This window comes from Cherax quadricarinatus, chromosome 24, assembly GCF_038502225.1.
Source record: "Cherax quadricarinatus isolate ZL_2023a chromosome 24, ASM3850222v1, whole genome shotgun sequence".
Lineage (NCBI taxonomy): Eukaryota > Metazoa > Arthropoda > Malacostraca > Decapoda > Parastacidae > Cherax > Cherax quadricarinatus.
The window spans coordinates 11,176,735-11,197,192 of NC_091315.1; the positions used below are offsets into that span (position 1 = coordinate 11,176,735).

Here is a 20,458-nt window from a genome sequence, read left to right on the forward strand (position 1 = left end):
TCCGATATGGTAAACACAAGGAAAATAAAACTTCATCAGAATACAAAACAAATTCGGGCCACAAAATAGAGCGAAAAACCAACGTCAAAGACCTGGGAGTGATCATGTCGGAGGATCTCACCTTCAAGGACCATAACATTGTATCAATTGCACCTGCTAGAAAAATGAAAGGATGGATAATGAGAACCTTCAAAACTAGGGATGCCAAGCCCATGATGACACTCTTCAGGTCGCTTGTTCTATCTATGCTAGAATATTGCTGCACACTAACAGCACCTTTCAAGGCAGGTGAAATTGCTGACCTAGAAAATGTACACAGAACCTTCATGGCGTGCATAACGGAGATAAAACACCTCAATTACTGGGAGCGCTTGAAGTTCCTGAACCCGTATTCCCTGGAACGCAGGCGGGAGAGATACATGATTATACATTTACACCTGGAAAATCCTAGAGGGACTAGTACCGAACTTGCACACGAAAATCACTCACAACGAAAGCAAAAGACTTGGCAGACGATGCAACATCCCCCCAATGAAAAGCAGGGGTGTCACTAGCACGTTAAAGAGACAATACAGTAAGTGCCAGGGGCCCGAGACTGTTCAACTGCCTCCCAGCATACATAAGGGGGATTTCCAATAGACCCCTGGCAGTCTTCAAGCTGGCAGTGGACAAGCACCTAAAGTCGGTACCTGACCAGCCGGGCTGTGGCTCGTACATTGGATTGCGTGCAGCCAGCAGTAACAGCCTGGTTGGTCAGGCTCTGATCCACCAGAAGGCCTGGTCACAGACCGGGCCGTGGGGGCATTGACCCCCGGAACTCTCTCCAGGTACTCCAGACTTATTCTTTCATACGTAGGCCTACCAGCTTTCTCTCGCTAGATTTGAAGGCGCTAGAATTTATGCATACTAGTACGGCACCAACCCTGGCGTGCAAGCCGTACTAGTATGGCACCAACCCTGAAAGAGTTAAGCTACCCCCACTCCAGAGCATGTAGTGAGAACTGTACCGTCAAAGTAAAAAGGGAAAACGACATAACGATGAGCTTTGAGGGATACATTTCAGGTACATATTGCTATGCGTTTGTCACAGATTACAGTGCAAAAATCTCATCCAGCTCCTCAGAGCTGGGGCATGTACCCACAATACAGAAGGCCTTACCGGTGTGTCCTGTGGTCTAGTAGGCAATCTCTCGCTTCACATACAGTGTCTGTGGTTCGATCCCTGGCAAGGGTGTAAACATTGAGTGCGTTTCTTTACCTAGCAAGCAAGTTGGTACCTGGGTGTTAGTCAACTGGTGTGGGTCACATCCTGGGACAAGATTTAAGACCCCTATGGAAATAAGATAGACAGTGCCTCGATGACGCACTGCCTTTCTTGGGTTATCCTGAATGGCTAACCCTCTGGGGTTAAAACTCCTAACAAAATCTTATCGTACCCCTCTGGAATAAAAAACTTGCTGTCCTTGGATCCCTAGTTACCCTGATGAGTCTTTTGCCTAGCTCCTTAACCCTTTGGGGGTTGCCAGGCCCTCTCAGAGACTTGTTCTCAGGGTCGCCAAAATTTCAAAAATAAAAAAAAATTGTTTTCTCTTATGAAAAGATAGAGAATCTTTTCCCGATCATAATGACACCAAAAGTATGAAATTTGATGGAAAACTTGCGGAATTATGCGCTCGCGAAGTTAGCATAATTGCAGTGTACTAGTCGACAAAAATCATAACTATTTTGCTAGAACTCCATTTTTTCTGTCGAATGAGTACAAGAAACCACCCATTTACCGATTTCAACTATCCAATAAAGTGGTCAGAAATTAGCAATTTTGCCAATTTCACACAAATTTCAAAAGATGCCAATTTCCAAATAGGGTCCAGAATAAACAAGACACATTCCTGGCACTAAAATAACATTTCCTCTGTTCGTTAGTCACATCCCCAGGCCCCTCTTACATTTCTTTTGCTTTCCACTTTGAATTTTTATTCTTACAAAAAATAGAAGATTTACTGTTATGCAGACTACTGCATTAGTGTAGAAATGGTATAAATAATATCAGCGCACTTGTGAAAGAATATTAGACTCACCAGTTGATGTGTATTGGACGCATGGCATGATTTGTTTACTTTTGAACTTTGGCAATAATCAAACATTTCTGCTACTTTGAGCTCAATTTCAAGGTACTTTTCATTGTGAAACCAGTCAAAATCGTCTCAATTTCTGTAATATGTCTTCCATTCTATAAAATTCGATCAGGAAAACTAGAATACAACCATAAATATGTACCATATAAAGATACAGTGCAAAGTCGCTGTTTTAAACCAAAACCACGGTCAAAGTTTTTTTTTTCTCATTACACACTGTGCTGCAGGATTTTTTTTATACAGTGCACACTGACCACATAGACCAATTCTTTCATATGTAGGAATACCAGCTTTCTCTTGCTAGATTTGAAACACTAGAATTTAGGCGTACTAGTATGTCAACCCTGGTGCGTAAGCCGTACTAGTATGTCGGAAACCCTGAAAGGGTTAAAGAGATGCCAGAAACAGAGCTCTCTGGACAGATATTTAGTGCCACAGGCGTGTAGTGATTCTCAAACTGGTCCCAGTGGCATTAAACAACAAAGAAGGGAAGTAACCCCAGAAAAGGACTTGGTACCTGAAGTCTTTATGGAAGGGGATTCCCCTTCCAAACAATAGTACAACTCCATCCTCTCCCCTCCTCCCATTTCATCACTCGTTAATAAGTCTTCAATAAAGGCAAGTGTCATTTTAATATTGTTTATTCTGCATGTCTCATTATTTTCTGTGTAGGGAAATGTATATTTCATGTAAAAAAATCATTTTGTTTAATACTTTTGGGTGTCTGGAACAGATTAATTGGATTTCCACTATTTCTTATGGGGGAAACTAATTTGGATAACGACAGAATTGGTTAAAGACAAGCTCTCTGGATCGGATTAATGTCGTTAACTGAGGGTCCACTGTATATACTTTTCAAGATTGATGGACTGACTACATCGACTCATTATGATTATCTCAAACTACTCCTGTTCTTCACCATTTTCCTTAGTATGGACTGATGAAGCCACTGTGTAGCAAAACGTTTCCTCATTAAAGATACCCAAGTGTTGCTCATATGTCTAATTTATCAACTTGTCGGTTCTCTGAATCATTCTACATAACTGTACTTCATATTTGATGCTCCAATCACACTGTAAAACTCACAATCCTTATATGCCAGGCATTACTTACTAAATCACTTTTGTTACATTGTAAAAACATTTGCAAATGTAGTAATGTACATCTTCACATAAACCTAATTTTACTTGAGATTTGCCGGTCAGAAAGCAGTGATCTTTACTCTTTTTCATGCTTCAGTGGGGGAAAGGCAACTGCCTTAGAAGGAAGTGATGTTTTGGCTTCACTAGTAACAGCAGCAAGGGGACGCATTGTGATCATGGCAGGAGCAGGAGTGAAATCAAATAATGTTGCCAACATCATAGCCCTTACAGGAGTTACTCAGTGTCATGCATCAGCAAGAGTATGCAGGTATGGCATTTAAATATTCCTGCTTGCCTTTGGCTGCATCATAGGATTTTAACCCTTTGACTGTTTCAGGCCCCTCTCTGAAACTGTCATTCTATGTCGCCAAATATTCAAAAAAAAAAAAATTATTTTTTCTTATGAAAATGTTAAGATTATTTTTCTGAGTGTTTTAGTCCAAAAAAAAAATTTTTGCCATCGGTACTTACCGAGATATAGAGCCGTGAAGTTTGCAGAAAATGAGCCGCGTATGGCAACAGCGGCGACTGCCGCTCACCCGGTAAACTTTAGTTTACTTGTATTTGAAGGTTTGTTGTTTTTTTCACTATTTTATTTTTTCACATAACTTATGTGGCCTATGAGACCAAAGTAAGGTGCAATGTATATATATACACTCGTTGTATACAACACATTAAGCACACAAACATAATTATCAATATATTGTTTACAAAACTTGTTTACAAAAACAAACAAACAAACAATTCTTCTTCTTCTTCTTCTTCTTCTTCTTCTTCTTCTTCTTCTTCTTCTTCTTCTTCTTCTCCTTCTTCTTCTCCTTCTTCTTCTCCTTCTTCTTCTCCTTCTTCTTCTCCTTCTTCTTCTCCTTCTTCTTCTCCTTCTTCTTCTCCTTCTTCTTCTCCTTCTTCTCCTTCTTCTTCTCCTTCTTCTTCTCCTTCTTCTTCTCCTTCTTCTTCTCCTTCTTCTTCTTCTTCTTCTCCTTCTTCTCCTCCTTCTTCTCCTCCTTCTTCTCCTCCTTCTTCTCCTCCTTCTTCTCCTCCTTCTTCTCCTCCTTCTTCTCCTCCTTCTTCTCCTCCTTCTCCTCCTTCTTCTCCTCCTCCTTCTCCTCCTCCTTCTCCTCCTCCTTCTCCTCCTCCTTCTCCTCCTCCTTCTCCTCCTTGTCCTCCTTCTCCTCCTTCTCCTCCTCCTCCTCCTCCTTCTCCTCCTCCTCCTTGTGTGTGAGTGTGTGGCTTATAATTGTTTTGAGTCAGAAGTCGGCAGCTGTCAAAGTGACATATTGTCTCATTAGTCACTACCCCTACCGCCTGTCAAAACAATGGGGTCGGATGCTGCTTCCCCTCCTCCATTCTATCTAATTATCTTTCTCCCTCATTCTATATCTTTCAATCTGTCTCTCTTTCTGTCTGCCTATCTCTGTCTCACAGGTACACATAAATACAAGTATACATAGTGTAAATTACCTAGGATAACCCAAGAAATCCAGTCAAAGTGCTATACTCTGCTTGAAGATGTGAGTAAACGTGATGACACAGTCTTGTGGCTCTCTCTGAGACAGAGAGCTAGATGGACAGACAGGGAGCTTGACAGACAGACAAATAGACAGACAGAAATGTTTGTGTACCAGCAAAAACAAAGGGAGGCGATGGTCATGTAATATTACCCTCCTTTACGCTCATCAAAGTCAGCTCTTATCAGATGTTATCTCCCCTTATCTTGTCACTGTCATGGGGTGGACTTTTTTTTTTCTTGCTTCAAGGGAACAATATTATTACATCTTCTTCTTCCTCCTCCTCCTCCTCTTCTCCTCCTCCTCCTCCTCCTCCTCCTCCTCCTCCTCCTCCTCCTCCTCCTCCTCCTCCTCCTCTTCCTTCCCTCCTCCTCCTCCTCCTCCTCCTCTTCCTCCCCTCCTCCTCCTCCATTGCTTTTGGTCTCAAACTCCTCCAAATCATGAAATTGATCTTCACTGACACTTCCATCTGTGTTAGAGCATCACTTGGGAAGAGAAGAGTCCCAGATTTGCTGGGGAATCACATATTTCTTACCACTAGACATGCTGAAAAATGACAACTGAAATGGCATTCCCACAATGCACCACTGGCTCCCCGATTTTTTTTATATGGTGCACACTGACCATGGAGACCCATTCTCTCACATGTGGGCCTAGCAGCTTTCTCCTGCTTGATTTGAAGCTGCTAGAATTTATGCGTATAAATACGTCAGAAACATTGGCTCGTAAGACGTATTTATACGTCGGAAACAGTCAAAGGGTTAAATCCATTCCCCAGTTTTTTTTATTCTTGGGAAGAACTAAACTTAAAAGGGTCATAGAACACCTGAAGAATGGGAATTAACTAGATTTGGTTTGAGTAAAAGGAGGGTTGCTTGAATTCCTCACATTGCAAATCATTTTAACCCGTAAACGGTCCAAGCAGATCTATGTTCACATGCGTAGTGCTCCAAAAGTAGATCTACTTTTTCTTATAATATTTTCAAATATGTATAACAAAAAAAAAAAAAACGTAGATCAAAGTTTTTTTTACACGTTTTCAAATGTAAAAAAAAAAAAGATCTACTTTTTTTACATACTATCAAATGTTGAAAAAACGCATATATACATTTGGACCGTTTACGGGTTAAAGCATCAAAACCCTCCAGATGTCAGTTTTTGCTGATAGCATATGTACATACTATTTGTCAATGTGTATTTTTGCAAAATTCATCAGTTGTGATAATACAAAATGCGATTTCATAGTGGAATGACAGATGAAGGCATATGGACTTCTCTACCCTAAATCTCATCATGGCTAAATACTATGTAAAGACTTGGAACACCAGTAGAAGCTATTATGAGAGATCTATTAAGACATCCTCATTGCGATACTGATGTGCTACTGTGGTGCAGATAAAGTGAGATGCCAAACTGGCAACCCTTAAGTAGCACAGTAGTGGCCATATGTATGGTTTTGCTTTTGCCTCCACCACCACGTTTGTTGAAATGGGGGCAAATCCTCACACACCTGGCTGTAATTGCACTGCTGCTGCTGCTTTTTTTTTTTTTTCCCTCATTCCTGTGGTAAGATTTATTATAATTATGGGGAATCTCTGAAGCCATAAGAGTGATACAGCACATGGATATGGTATATAGAGGTGTGGGTTGGTCAACTGGCAGAGCCTTGCTAAAGTTCATGTGATTCATAGTTACAGTAAGTCTAAAATCTTACTTGGTGATAATACAGATTTCTCATTTGCACCTCTGCCTGAAAGTTTTCAGCCTAAGAATCCCATTATCTTTTCATATGGAGCAAAAAAATTATTACAATCAATATTCACCCATTACCCCTCTCAAGGGCATTTCCTTGATATCAGTGATGGGGCTCTTGATCCAAAGAACCAGAGCTGCTTTCCTCTTAACTTAGATGTAACCTCAGTTCTCCCATGAATGTAATAATTCAACCCCATAAGGTTTTCTGGAATGATTATAATTGACTGGTCTGTTGCACTTGAATTACTGTATATTTTTTCCCAATGTGATCTTCACTTGGAGTAAGGATAAATTATTTTTGCACCACCTCATTATATTATTATTATTATTATTATTATTATTATTATAAAAGAAAAGCACTAAACCAACAAGGGTCCACCCCATTATAAAACTTGTCACATTATCACATTTAAATTTTTCCTCTTGACTCCATATTACTCAGATTGAAAATTACCAGCATATTTTGTTTAAATGCATAATATACATTATACAATGTCTCTTTTTACAGAGAGTTTAAGTTTGAGTGGACAACGGGGGCCAAAATGGGTAGCGGAAATGATAATGTTGTATGGGTAGCATGTCCAGAAGAGGTGAGTGCCTTAAAAAAAGCAGTAGGAGAAAATTGACTTGTATAAAAAATTATATGTATATATATATATATATATATATATATATATATATATATATATATATATATGTATATATATATATTTGCCAACTGATCTGTTTTAATTTTTCCTTAATATGTATATTCTAATTTGATAAAAATCAAGGTAACTCTTTTGTAAATTATTAAAAAATTAACACTCCGACAGTCTCCCACCAAGGTATGGTGACCTGACAAAGAAGAAAACTTTCACCATCACTCATTCAATCACTGTCTTGCCAGAAAAGCAAACTCAGCGATCTACTTTGCAAGACTCACCTGCTGCACTGGCTGTTATTTTTTAGTTCTTCCATTTGTACTATATGATAAAGTAACTCAACATGGCTCATACTATTTGAAACATGTATATATCGGATCATTATTTAGTTGTAGCTACAGTTAGAGTAAGAGGTAGATGGGAAAAGAGGAAGGTGGCAACAACAAGTAAGAGGGAGGTGAAAGTGTATAAACTAAGGGAGGAGGAAGTTCGGGTGAGATATAAGCGACTATTGGCAGAAAGGTGGGCTAGTGCAAAGATGAGTAGTGGGGGGGTTGAAGAGGGTTGGAATAGTTTTAAAAATGCAGTATTAGAATGTGGGGCAGAAGTTTGTGGTTATAGGAGGGTGGGGGCAGGAGGAAAGAGGAGTGATTGGTGGAATGATGAAGTAAAGGGTGTGATAAAAGAGAAAAAGGTAGCTTATGAGAGGTTTTTACAAAGCAGAAGTGTTATAAGAAGAGCAGAGTATATGGAGAGTAAAAGAAAGGTAAAGAGAGTGGTGAGAGAGTGCAAAAGGAGAGCAGATGATAGAGTGGGAGAGGCACTGTCAAGAAATTTTAATGAAAATAAGAAAAAATTTTGGAGTGAGTTAAACAAGTTAAGAAAGCCTAGGGAAAATATGGATTTGTCAGTTAAAAACAGAGTAGGGGAGTTAGTAGATGGGGAGATGGAGGTATTGGGTAGATGGCGAGAATATTTTGAGGAACTTTTAAATGTTAAGGAAGAAACAGAGGCAGTAATTTCATGCACTGGTCAGGGAGGTATACCATCTTTTAGGAGTGAAGAAGAGCAGAATGTAAGTGTGGGGGAGGGACGTGAGGCATTACGTAAAATGAAAGGGGGTAAAGCAGCTGGAACTGATGGGATCATGACAGAAATGTTAAAAGCAGGGGGGGATATAGTGTTGGAGTGGTTGGTACTTTTGTTTAATAAATGTATGAAAGAGGGGAAGGTACCTAGGGATTGGCAGAGAGCATGTATAGTCCCTTTATATAAAGGGAAAGGGGACAAAAGAGACTGTAAAAATTATAGAGGAATAAGCTTACTGAGTATACCAGGAAAAGTGTACGGTAGGGTTATAATTGAAAGAATTAGAGGTAAGACAGAATGTAGGATTGCGGATGAGCAAGGAGGTTTTAGAGTGGGTAGGGGATGTGTAGATCAGGTGTTTACATTGAAGCATATATGTGAACAGTATTTAGATAAAGATAGGGAAGTTTTTATTGCATTTATGGATTTAGAAAAGGCATATGATAGAGTGGATAGAGGAGCAATGTGGCAGATGTTGCAAGTATATGGAATAGGTGGTAAGTTATTAAATGCTGTAAAGAGTTTTTATGAGGATAGTGAGGCTCAGGTTAGGGTGTGTAGAAGAGAGGGAGACTACTTCCCGGTAAAAGTAGGTCTTAGACAGGGATGTGTAATGTCACCATGGTTGTTTAATATATTTATAGATGGGGTTGTAAAGGAAGTAAATGCTAGGGTGTTTGGGAGAGGGGTGGGATTAAATTATGGGGAATCAAATTCAAAATGGGAATTGACACAGTTACTTTTTGCTGATGATACTGTGCTTATGGGAGATTCTAAAGAAAAATTGCAAAGGTTAGTGGATGAGTTTGGGAATGTGTGTAAAGGTAGAAAGTTGAAAGTGAACATAGAAAAGAGTAAGGTGATGAGGGTGTCAAATGATTTAGATAAAGAAAAATTGGATATCAAATTGGGGAGGAGGAGTATGGAAGAAGTGAATGTTTTCAGATACTTGGGAGTTGACGTGTCGGCGGATGGATTTATGAAGGATGAGGTTAATCATAGAATTGATGAGGGAAAAAAGGTGAGTGGTGCGTTGAGGTATATGTGGAGTCAAAAAACGTTATCTATGGAGGCAAAGAAGGGAATGTATGAAAGTATAGTAGTACCAACACTCTTATATGGGTGTGAAGCTTGGGTGGTAAATGCAGCAGCGAGGAGACGGTTGGAGGCAGCGGAGATGTCCTGTTTAAGGGCAATGTGTGGTGTAAATATTATGCAGAAAATTCGGAGTGTGGAAATTAGGAGAAGGTGTGGAGTTAATAAAAGTATTAGTCAGAGGGCAGAAGAGGGGTTGTTGAGGTGGTTTGGTCATTTAGAGAGAATGGATCACAGTAGAATGACATGGAAAGCATATAAATCTATAGGGGAAGGAAGGCGGGGTAGGGGTCGTCCTCGAAAGGGTTGGAGAGAGGGGGTAAAGGAGGTTTTGTGGGTAAGGGGCTTGGACTTCCAGCAAGCGTGCGTGAGCGTGTTAGATAGGAGTGAATGGAGACGAATGGTACTTGGGACCTGACGATCTGTTGGAGTGTGAGCAGGGTAATATTTAGTGAAGGGATTCAGGGAAACCGGTTATTTTCATATAGTCGGACTTGAGTCCTGGAAATGGGAAGTACAATGCCTGCACTTTAAAGGAGGGGTTTGGGATATTGGCAGTTTGGAGGGATATGTTGTGTATCTTTATATGTTTATGCTTCTAGACTGTTGTATTCTGAGCACCTCTGCAAAAACAGTGATAATGTGCGAGTGTGGTGAAAGTGTTGAATGATGATGAAAGTATTTTCTTTTTGGGGATTTTCTTTCTTTTTTGGGTCACCCTGCCTCGGTGGGAGACGGCCGACTTGTTGAAAAAAAAAAAAAAAAAAAAAAAAAAAAAAATTTAATGTACTGTATTATATTTGTGGAAAGTGATAAACCCATAAGGGACACACAGTACTGCATGGCACTGATGAAAGTGATGGATGGAGAATGGAGGCATTTAGGAAAGGACATCTACTACGAGGATGGGAGTTACAGTTACTGAAGCAAGTCAGAATCAGTTAAGACACTGAAGACTTCTTAGTGAAGGTAGCACTGCCAGAGACGTGGGCTGAGAAAGCAAGCATGTCAAGGCACCTGAAATGAAGTTGGTGTGTACTTTAATGGATAGGAGAGGCTGGACTGTCAGGACAGCCTGATAATCCTGTCTCGAGTAAATGCACATGCCACAGCTCTTCTAAACCTGCATGGAGATTATTCCTTACAATTTATTTATTTGTAGATACGACACTACATGGCCCCTATGAGTTTAGTGTTTTCCAGTGAATATAATTACATTATTATTACACAGATATCAGTGCTGTATAACCCTAGTGGGTTTAGCATTTCCTTTTGATTATAATAATGATAATAATAATTACATAGATACTCAAGCAGTCATTCTGGGCACTTAGGAGCAGTTACTTATCTCTCTCTCTAATTTCCAATGTTTTTCAATTCCATACAGACCCTAGTGGGTTTAATGCTTGGTTTTTTATTATAATAATAAATTCCATATGATACCTATTTGATGTGAATGGTTGAAATGGTATGACACCAACTCATTGGGAAGTTGGTAAAGAGCACTTATTTTTGTTAGCACTGGCCACCTCCTTGGCGTAACATTTAAAATCCATGCTTCACATCCATACAACAGTATTGGTACCACTATATTCTTGCACAATATCCTTTTTGCCTCCATAGATAAAGTTCTTTGTCTTCACAGATACTTCGACACACCACCCACCTTTTACCTTTCACCAATTCTATGGTTCACCTTCCCTTTCAGAACCATCTACCACCAAGTTCACTCCAAAATTTCGGGGCAAATTCATCTCCTCCATACTCCGTACATGACCTCCCAGTTTCATATAGAGGTGTTCCATTCACAGATTATTTTGCTGTAATTACTACCCACCTTTGCAACCATTGGCAACAACATTGGTCTGATCTGCTACATAATAAATTACATTCTACTAAACAAAGTATAGGTTTCTGGCTGTCTTCTTGCCATCGATGCTGTGGTTGGGAGACTACACTCTCCTGTCTTCGTGTCGGACACACTCGTCTTACTCACGGGTATCTCGTTGGAGAGGTGCACTGTTCCAATCTGTGAGACTTGTCAGGTTCCACTTTCTGTTAGCCATATTCTGTTGGACTGTCCACTATCAGCGAGCACGCAGAATTTACCTCCAACATCATCACCACTCTAATGCCTTTATTTTATCTTCCCCTCCTTGCTGATGGACCCACCTTTAACTCAGACTCTCTCACTGACTTTTCGACAACAATTGATTTACTGCACAAACTTTGATGATGCTATCTCTAGCACTCCTCACAGCCTTTTCTACCTCTCCCTCTTGCTACCCTATACACCTGCCCTGCTGCACTGTATGACCCTAATAACAATACCTCTCCCTCTTGCTACCCAATACCCGTATTCTTCCCTGCCCCGTTTGACCCTTGTAAGTCTAGCACTTCATTAATTATAATACTCCTCCATCCAGTGTGATATCCAGTTTCTCATTTTTAGAAACTAATCACCTTGCTCTTTCCTGTAGTCACTCTTAATTTCCTTCTTTCATATACTCTCTCAAATTCATTTACTAACCTTTCCAACTTCTCTTCAAAATCTACCAAAACAACCGTCTCATAAGCAAAGAAGCAACTGTGACAACTCCTTCATACCAGATTCACCATCTTTCACTCCCACAACCTTCCCCAATACCCTAGTGTTCACTCGTTTTTATAACACCATCTATACTCCATCATTAATACAGCATTTTCTTCACTATTCAGACGTACAATATATTCACCACTCACTCTAAGCTAAGAACCAAAATATTTTAAGGTAAGTCATGTGTGTACTGTATATGCATTTTTTTAGGCCTAGCCCTATTGCTTACTAAATATATGATAGTATAAACATATTATCATGCTTTTATATGCATTTGAAAGTGGAAAAGGCAATGATTCACTTTACAGCAGTAGCCTGGAACCTAACTGGCTGTATAAGCAGGGCCCTCCTGTATACTGATACCATAAAAATAACCAATACAGATTATTTAGCCTACCTCTAAATGATGCAATACTTGTACCTTTCTTTCTTTTTCCTTTATTAACACCTCGGCTGTTTCCCACCAAGGCAAGGCAACCCAAAAAAAGAAACACTTTCATCATCATTCACTCTATCACTGTCTTCTCAGTGTTGCACCTACACTACAGTTATAAAACTGCAACTTATCAACACCCTTCCTTCAGAGTGCAGGCACTGGACTTTCCACCTCCAGGACAAAGTCCTTTTTCTAAAATTTTTCTACCTCTTTCCAATCTTTTCTACTTGTTTTTCAGTTTCTTGTATTCAACCTATGCATATATGTAATCATGTTGGTTCACCCCTTAATTTACTGAAACCTATTATAATTCTAAAATGGTCAATATTAGTTCAACATTTCTCTTATGAAAATTTATTTTTTTGACAGCAAATTACAATTACCAATTGCCACTTATTAGCAGCCTCTTATTTATTTAAAGATTATGCACTAATACATATGCACACTGGCAGTGGAAAACTGTACATGGGAAGTACCAAACCCTGAAGCATCCTTAATAACAATTAACAAATATACAATAATACTACCATACTACGTAATACAGCCTCTCCTCACTTACCGACGTACATGTTTACTGACAGCTCAGAGTTACGATGGGCTCTCTGACGAGTCATTTTTGTATGCTGTATGAGAACTTGGGTAATGAACGGGCAGCGCAGCATCTTGGTGTCAAGCATCTCAATCTTCTTCCTATAGCCACTCAGTACACTAGCTTTCACAGTCTCCAAGACTACATATTTGTACAAATTAACTGTTTTTTCCTCTTGGAAGAGGAAAATGGAAGAAGTACAAAAAGAAGTTCATTGTAAAGGGGTAAGTGATACATCTCAGCATCAAGCAATGTCGATAAATTTGTACTTTATTGTGCATCCCATAATAGAAGACAGAGTTAGAAGTGCAGCAGCATTTGGAAGAGGAAAAACAAAAGGAAAAATGGAAGAAGTACAAAAGAAGTTCACAGTAAAGGGGTTAGCTGGTGAGTTTGTATGAGTGTTTACATTCTTGGTGTATCTTGGCAGCTTAAGAAATGATTAAAATCTGTGAACAAGAGGGGTTGTTGAGGTGGTTTGGTCATTTTGAGAGAATAGATCAAAGTAGAATGACTTGGAGAGCGTATAAATCTGTAGGGGAAGGAAGGCGGGGTAGGGGTCATCCTCGAAAAGGTTGGAGGGGGCTAAGGAGGTTTTGTGGACGAGGGGCTTGGACTTCCAGCAAGCGTGTGTGGGACCTGATGAGCTGTTGGAGTATGAGCAGGGTAATATTTTGTGAAGGGATTCAGGGAAACTGGTTAGCCAGACTTGAGTCCTGGAAAGGGGAAGTACAATGCCTGCACTTTAACCCTTTCAGGGTCCGTCCCGTAGATCTACGGCTTTTCGGTGGGTGTCCAAACCGTAGATCTACGCCAAAATTCTAGCGCCGTCAAATTTAGCGCGAAAGTGCTCATAGGCCTACATGTGAGAGAATGGGTCTGCGCCGTGGGTGTGCGCCGTAAACAAAAAATCTAGGCGCCTGCATAGCATTGTGGGAACGCCGGCTCAGTCACCCTTGTTCACCATGCCTCGTCGCAAGTCAGCTCTCACTCCCTGGAAAATTGGGACTCTCCTCTTCCTGTCTGATAGTTCTGACACTGATGGAAGTGGAAATGAAGACGAATTCTACGGCTTTGATAAGTTAGTGACCGAAAATAATGACCAGGATATCGATAATAGTGCAGAAAACCCCGACGATCCTCGACCTTCTACCTCTGGTGTGGGCACTCGTGACTCACGGTCGGGTGTTCCTAAACGTAAGAGAAAACTAATATTTTCCCGTGGCCTGGCCTCTGACTTCAGTAATGACGATGATTCTGACGTGGATTGTGATTTTATTGCGCTAGACGATCATTCGAGTAGTGATAGTGAGGAAACATATTCACCAGTGAAGCGTCGGTATGTTCGCCGCCACATGCGCTCGGGTAGTGTACCCTATGCTGTGCCCAGGGGACGGAGTACATCCCGGAGTACATCCCGTGGCCCTACACCCGTTTTAGGTAGTGATAGTGAGGATGATGTGGCTACACTTGGCATGGATGGGCCACAGGCATCAGTGGATGGTGTTAGTGGGGCTGGTGGTGGTAGTGGCACCGCCATGCGTGACTCACTGTGCCACGCGGGGACCCACGCTGCTGACTCGTCAGTTCAAGGACAAAGCGGAGCGTCACCCACAAGCCCGCCACAACCACCCGTACAACCAGCCTATGATGTCCAGTATCCACCAGCAAACCGTATCTGGGATTGGCAGCAAAATCCCAATTTTGTTCCCAGCCCTCACCACTTTGATGACTCTCAAAGTGGAATTCTACCTACCTGTCCCCTTGGAACCACGGCCAATGAACTGGAATTCTTTGAATTATTCTTTGACCAGCCATTGATGGAAATTATTGTCAGGGAAAGTAATAAGTATTTTCAGTACACCATGGCAAATACGATCTTATCACCACAGTCAAGACTACACAGGTGGAAAGAGACGACTGTTGCAGAAATGTATTTGCTTTTTGCAACAATAATGCTTATGCCTCACGTCTATAAGCATAATATAAAAGCATACTGGTCCACAGATCGGCTAATTTGTACCCCATCCTTCAGTGAAATAATACCAGTGAACAGGTTTATCTTACTGTTACGTATGTTGCACTTCTCTGACAAAACCAGGCCTGACAGAAGTGACAGGTTATACAAGATTAGAAATGTTTTCATGTATCTCAAACAAAAGTTCAGGATATACTTTTATCCATTCAAGAATCTTGTAATTGACGAGTCTTTGATTTTGTTCAAAGGTAGACTGTCATTCAAGCAGTATATACCGAGCAAGAGGAACCGCTTTGGTATAAAATTGTTTGTACTCTGTGATTGTGACAGTGGCCTGGTGTTGGATATTGTTGTATACACGGGTAGTAAAACATTGAAAGATACCAAGATGTTATTGGGTATATCAGGTGACGTAGTGAGAAACATGATGGCACCTTATCTTGGTAGGGGCCATACATTATATACCGATAACTGGTACACAAGCCCATTACTCAGTGATTTCATGCGAGTGAACAAGACAGATGTGTGTGGCACAGTGCATTCTAATCGTAAACATATGCCCAGGCTCAACGCAGGTGTTCGTGGTGATGAAGTGCAGGTGTTTACTGCCAGTGACATCATGGCATTACGGTGGCATGACAAACGAGATGTCACATTGTTGACAACCATTCACCGTAATGAAATGCAAGACAGTGGCAAAGTTGATCGAGTGACTAATGAACGTATTCGAAAACCAGTGTCAGTGATTGATTATACACAAAACATGCGCTTGGTTGACAAGTGTGACATGCAGATTGGTTTTGTTGACTGTGTTCGTAAGAGTTACAAGTGGTACATGAAACTTTTCTTCCATCTCATGGACATTTCAATGCTGAATGCATATAATATGTACCAAATAAAGACTGGTAACAGACCACCGTATGGTGAATTTTGTTTGTCTGTTGTCAGACAACTCATAATGAAGTACCAGGTAACAACACCTGCAATACAACATGGTCCTCGAATTCATCACAATATACCCAAGCGTTTGAGGAGAGAAGGTGATCATTTCATAATACAGCTTCCTTCAACTCAAAAGAAATTTGCTCAGAAGAGATGCATTATCTGTGCACAAACAAAACGACGGCAACAAAGACGCAAAGACACTCGGTTTATGTGTGAGGAATGTAAGGTGCCTCTGTGCATGGTGCCTTGTTTCAAGGAGTTCCACAAGCTCCAGTTCTAAAACCATGTCCAGTGATTGTAAATATGTAAATATATAATAGAACATTAGTATTATACAATATTTGTGCATGTTTATTGTAATAAACAACAGTGGTAAACAATAATATGATAATAACTTTAGTGCGGTTATTGTGTTCAATACAGTGAGTATATATATACAGTGGACCCCCGCTTAACGATCACCTCCAAATGCGACCAATTATGTAAGTGTATTTATGTAAGTGCGTTTGTACGTGTATGTTTGGGGGTCTGAAATGGACTAATCTACTTCACAATATTCCTTATGGGAAAAAATTCGGTCAGTACTGGCACCTGAACATACTGCTGGAATGAAAAATGTTCGTTAACCGGGGGTCCACTGTATATCAATTATATACAGTATTGGTCTCTCAGGCCCCAAATGTTAGTAGGAATAGAAAAAAATTGGAAAAGAAAAGAAAAAACAACTAAAACAACAAAATAATATAATACGCGTATGTGGAATTCGTCGATGTTGCCGTCACCACATCATTTTCTATAAACTTCTTGGCACTGTATCTCGGTAAGTAATGATCAGATTCTATTTTTTTTTGTTTTATTACCTTCACAAAAATATGCTCTTTAATTCTGTAAGAAAAAATAATTTTTTTTTTTTTTTTTTAAAAATTTCTTGGACACTGGTGCGTGACTTCAGATTTTGGCCTTGGACCTTGAAAGGGTTATTAAAGGAGGGGTTTGGGATATTGACAGTTTGGAGGGATTTCTAAACTGTTGTATCTGAGCACCTCTGCAAAGACAGTGATTATGTATGAGCTGAAAGTGCTGAATGATGATGAAAGTATTTTCTTTTTTGGGGGGATTTTCTTTCTTTTTGGGTCACTCTGCCTCTGTGGAAGACGGCCGACTTGTTAAAAAAAATAATAGAGGTACCATCTGACTTACAACCGAGATTATTTCGACCAACTGGTCGTAACTCAAAATGGACATAAGTCAAACCTTACTACTGAATATCAACATCACATTTTTGTAATGATTTTATTTTATTGTTTTATTTAGGTATTTCATTTTTTTTACTTTACTTTTTATGCTTTTAGTACAGTGGACCCCCGCATAACGCTATTAATCCGTTCCTGAGAGCTCAATGTTATGCGAAATTATCGTTATGCGAATTAATTTTCCCCATAAGAAATAATGGAAATCAAATTAATCCGTGCAAGACACCCAAAAGTATGGAAAAAAAAAATTTTTTACCACATGAAATATTAATTTTAATACACACAAACTTAAGAAAACATGCACAGTTACATGACACTTACCTTTATTGAAGATGTGGTGATGATTGATGGGATGGGAGGAGGGGAGACTGGATGGTTTTAGTGTTTAGAAGGGGAATCCCCTTCCATTAGGACTTGAGGTATCAAGTCCTTTTCCGGGGTTGCTTCCCTTCTTCTTTTAATGCCACTAGGACCAGCTTCAGAGTCACTGGACTTCTGTTGCACAACATATCTGTCCATAGTGGCCTGTACCTCTCGTTCCTTTACGGCTTTCCTAAAGTGTTTCACAACAGTGTCAGTGTAATAGTCACCAGCACGGTTTGCAATAGCTGTCTGAGGGTGATTTTCATCCATGAAGGTTTGCACTTCAAGCCACTTTGCACAAATTTCCTTAATCTTTGAAGTAGGCAACTTCTTCAATTTCTCTCTCCCCTCCTCCGAAGCAATTTCCTCAGGTGTGGCCTCTTGCTGTTGAAGTTGATCTAGCAGCTCATCAGTGGTTAATTCTTCATTGTCCTCCTCCACCAACTCTTCCACATCCTCCCCACTAACCTCCAACCCCAAGGACTTCCCCAATGCCACAATTGATTCCTCAACTGGCATACTCCTCTCAGGGTTAGCCTCAAATCCTTCAAAATCCCTTTGGTCTACACATTCTGGCCACAGTTTCTTCCAAGCAGAGTTCAAGGTCCTCTTAGTCACTCCCTCCCAAGCCTTACCTATAAGGTTTACACAATTGAGGATATTAAAGTGATCTTTCCAAAACTCTCTTAGAGTCAATTGAGTTTCTGAGGTCATTACAAAGCACCTTTCAAACATAGCTTTTGTGTACAGTTTTTTGAAGTTTGCAGTAACCTGCTGGTCCATGGGCTGCAGGAGAGGAGTGGTATTAGGAGGCAAAAACTTCACCTTAATGAAGCTCATGTCCCCACAAAGTCGCTCTGCCAAGTCTGTAGGATGACCAGGGGCATTGTCTAACACCAGGAGGCACTTAAGGTCTAATTTCTTTTCAGTTAGCTGTATAGTCCTTGTGGCTTAGCGCTTCTTTTTGATTATAATAATAATAATCTTTTCAGTTAGGTAATTTTTCACAGTGGGGGCAAATGCTTGGTGTAACCAGTCATAGAAAAAGTCCCTAGTGACCCATGCCTTATTGTTTGCCCTCCACAGCACACACAAATTAGCCTTGAGGATATTCTTTTGCCTGAACGCTCTGGGAGTTTCAGAGTGATACACTAATAAAGGCTTCACTTTGGAATCACCACTAGCATTGGCACACAACAGAGTAAGCCTGTCTTTCATAGGCTTATGTCCTGGGAGTGCCTTTTCTTCCTCAGTAATGTAGGTCCTGCTTGGCATTTTCTTCCAAAACAGGCCTGTTTCATCACAGTTCAGGTTTCAGTCCTTCACTGTCTATCTCTCCTTGAATTCATGCACATATTTTTCAGCTGCTTTTTGGTCCGAACTGGCAGCCTCACCATGCCTTATCACACTATGTATGCTACTACGCCTCTTAAATCTCTCAAACCAACCTTTGCTGGCCTTAAATTCACTCGCATCACTAGTTGCAGGCATTTTTCTAATTAAATCCTCGTGCAACTTCCTAGCCTTTTCACTTATGATCGCTTGAGAGATGCTATCGCCTGCTATCTGTTTTTCGTTTATCCACACCAATAACAGTCTCTTAACATCTTCTATCACTTGCGATCTCTGTTTCAAAAGCACAGTTAAACCTTTGGCAAGAACAGCTTCCTTGATTGCTGTTCTCTTGGACATAATAGTAGCGATGGTTGATTGCGGTTTACTTACTATACAACCTGGCCAGCTCGGAGACACGCACTCCACTTTCATACTTAGCAATGATCTCTTTCTTCATCTCCATAGTAATTCTCACCCTTATTCCTGTAGGGTTGGCACTAGAAGCTTCCTTGGGGCCCATGGTCACTTATTTTTTAGGTGAAATCACTATAAAAAGGCTGTAATAATACAAAATGTTCCGATTGTATGCATGAATGTTACCGCGGAGGTTGGCTTGTAAACAATGCCACTGGCAAAACAAGTGAGGCTGGCTCAGGCCGCATGGATGCGTCTCGGACGAATCGCGTTGAGCGAATTTTTTAGCACTATGCGAGGCAAAATTTTAGCGATAAAATGTATCGCTATGCGGATTTAACGCTATGCGATGCCAACGTTATGCGGGGGTCCACTGTGCTGTATTTTATACTGTAAGGTTTAGGATAAACACTGTGTACAACACAAACTGTTGTTTATTTCCCAGAAGTATGGCATACAAAACATGGTCATAAGTCAAGTGGTCGTATGTCGAGCAGGTCATAAGTCGGATGGTAGGTGTATGTGTCATGTTTCTATGTTATTAATATTGTTTATGTCATATTAGATGAATTGTGCGAGATAAATAAGCCATAGAACTGATATTAGTGTCATATTGAAGGACTATCTTGTGTCTCCCAACATAATTCCTAACATATGCCAGAAACAGACCTCTCTGGAAAACTTTTTTGAGCGACAGGGGTCCAGTGGCTCTCAAGCTGGTCCTAGTGGCATTAAAATACGAAAGAGGGGAGTAACCCAGGATAAGGACTTGGTACCTGAAGTCTTTATGGAGTGGAATTCTCCTTCCAAACAATTGTAAAGGTCTCCATCCTCTCCCCTCCTCCCGTCTTCCATACATCACCATGTCTTCAATAAAGGTAAGTGTGATGCTATTATTGTTTTATTCTTCATGTATCATTGTTTTCTGTGTAGGGAAATGTATATTTCATGCAAGTAAATTATTTTGTTTAATACTTTTGAGTGTCTGGAACGGATTAATTGGATTTCCACTATTTCTTATGGGGAAAATTAATTCGAATAACGATAAAATTGGTTAAGGACAAGCTCTCTGGAACGGATTAATATCGTTAACTGAGGATCCCCTGTATTTTATATTATAATCAAAAAGAAGCGCTAAGCCACAAGGGCTATACAGCCCTGTATTTTATAATCTTATCCCA

At 40.3% G+C, this 20,458-nt stretch overlaps 1 protein-coding gene across 10 annotated transcripts in view; it reads left to right on the top strand.

The window, feature by feature from the left end:
- LOC128690823 (copper homeostasis protein cutC homolog) overlaps positions 1-20,458 on the top strand; it is an 89,833-nt gene that overhangs the window by 52,320 nt on the left and 17,055 nt on the right. For 8 of the 10 annotated variants that reach the window (XM_070088173.1, XM_070088177.1, XM_070088178.1 and 5 more), the window contains 2 exons: positions 3,375-3,545; positions 7,049-7,199. In XM_070088173.1, the coding sequence (XP_069944274.1) occupies positions 3,375-3,545; positions 7,049-7,166 (289 nt within the window). In that variant the 3' untranslated portion in view covers positions 7,167-7,199. Of the gene's footprint in view, positions 1-3,374; positions 3,546-7,048; positions 7,200-7,355; positions 7,491-20,458 lie in introns of those variants that run through there. The other 2 variants (XM_070088174.1, XM_070088175.1) reach the window with 2 other exon arrangements.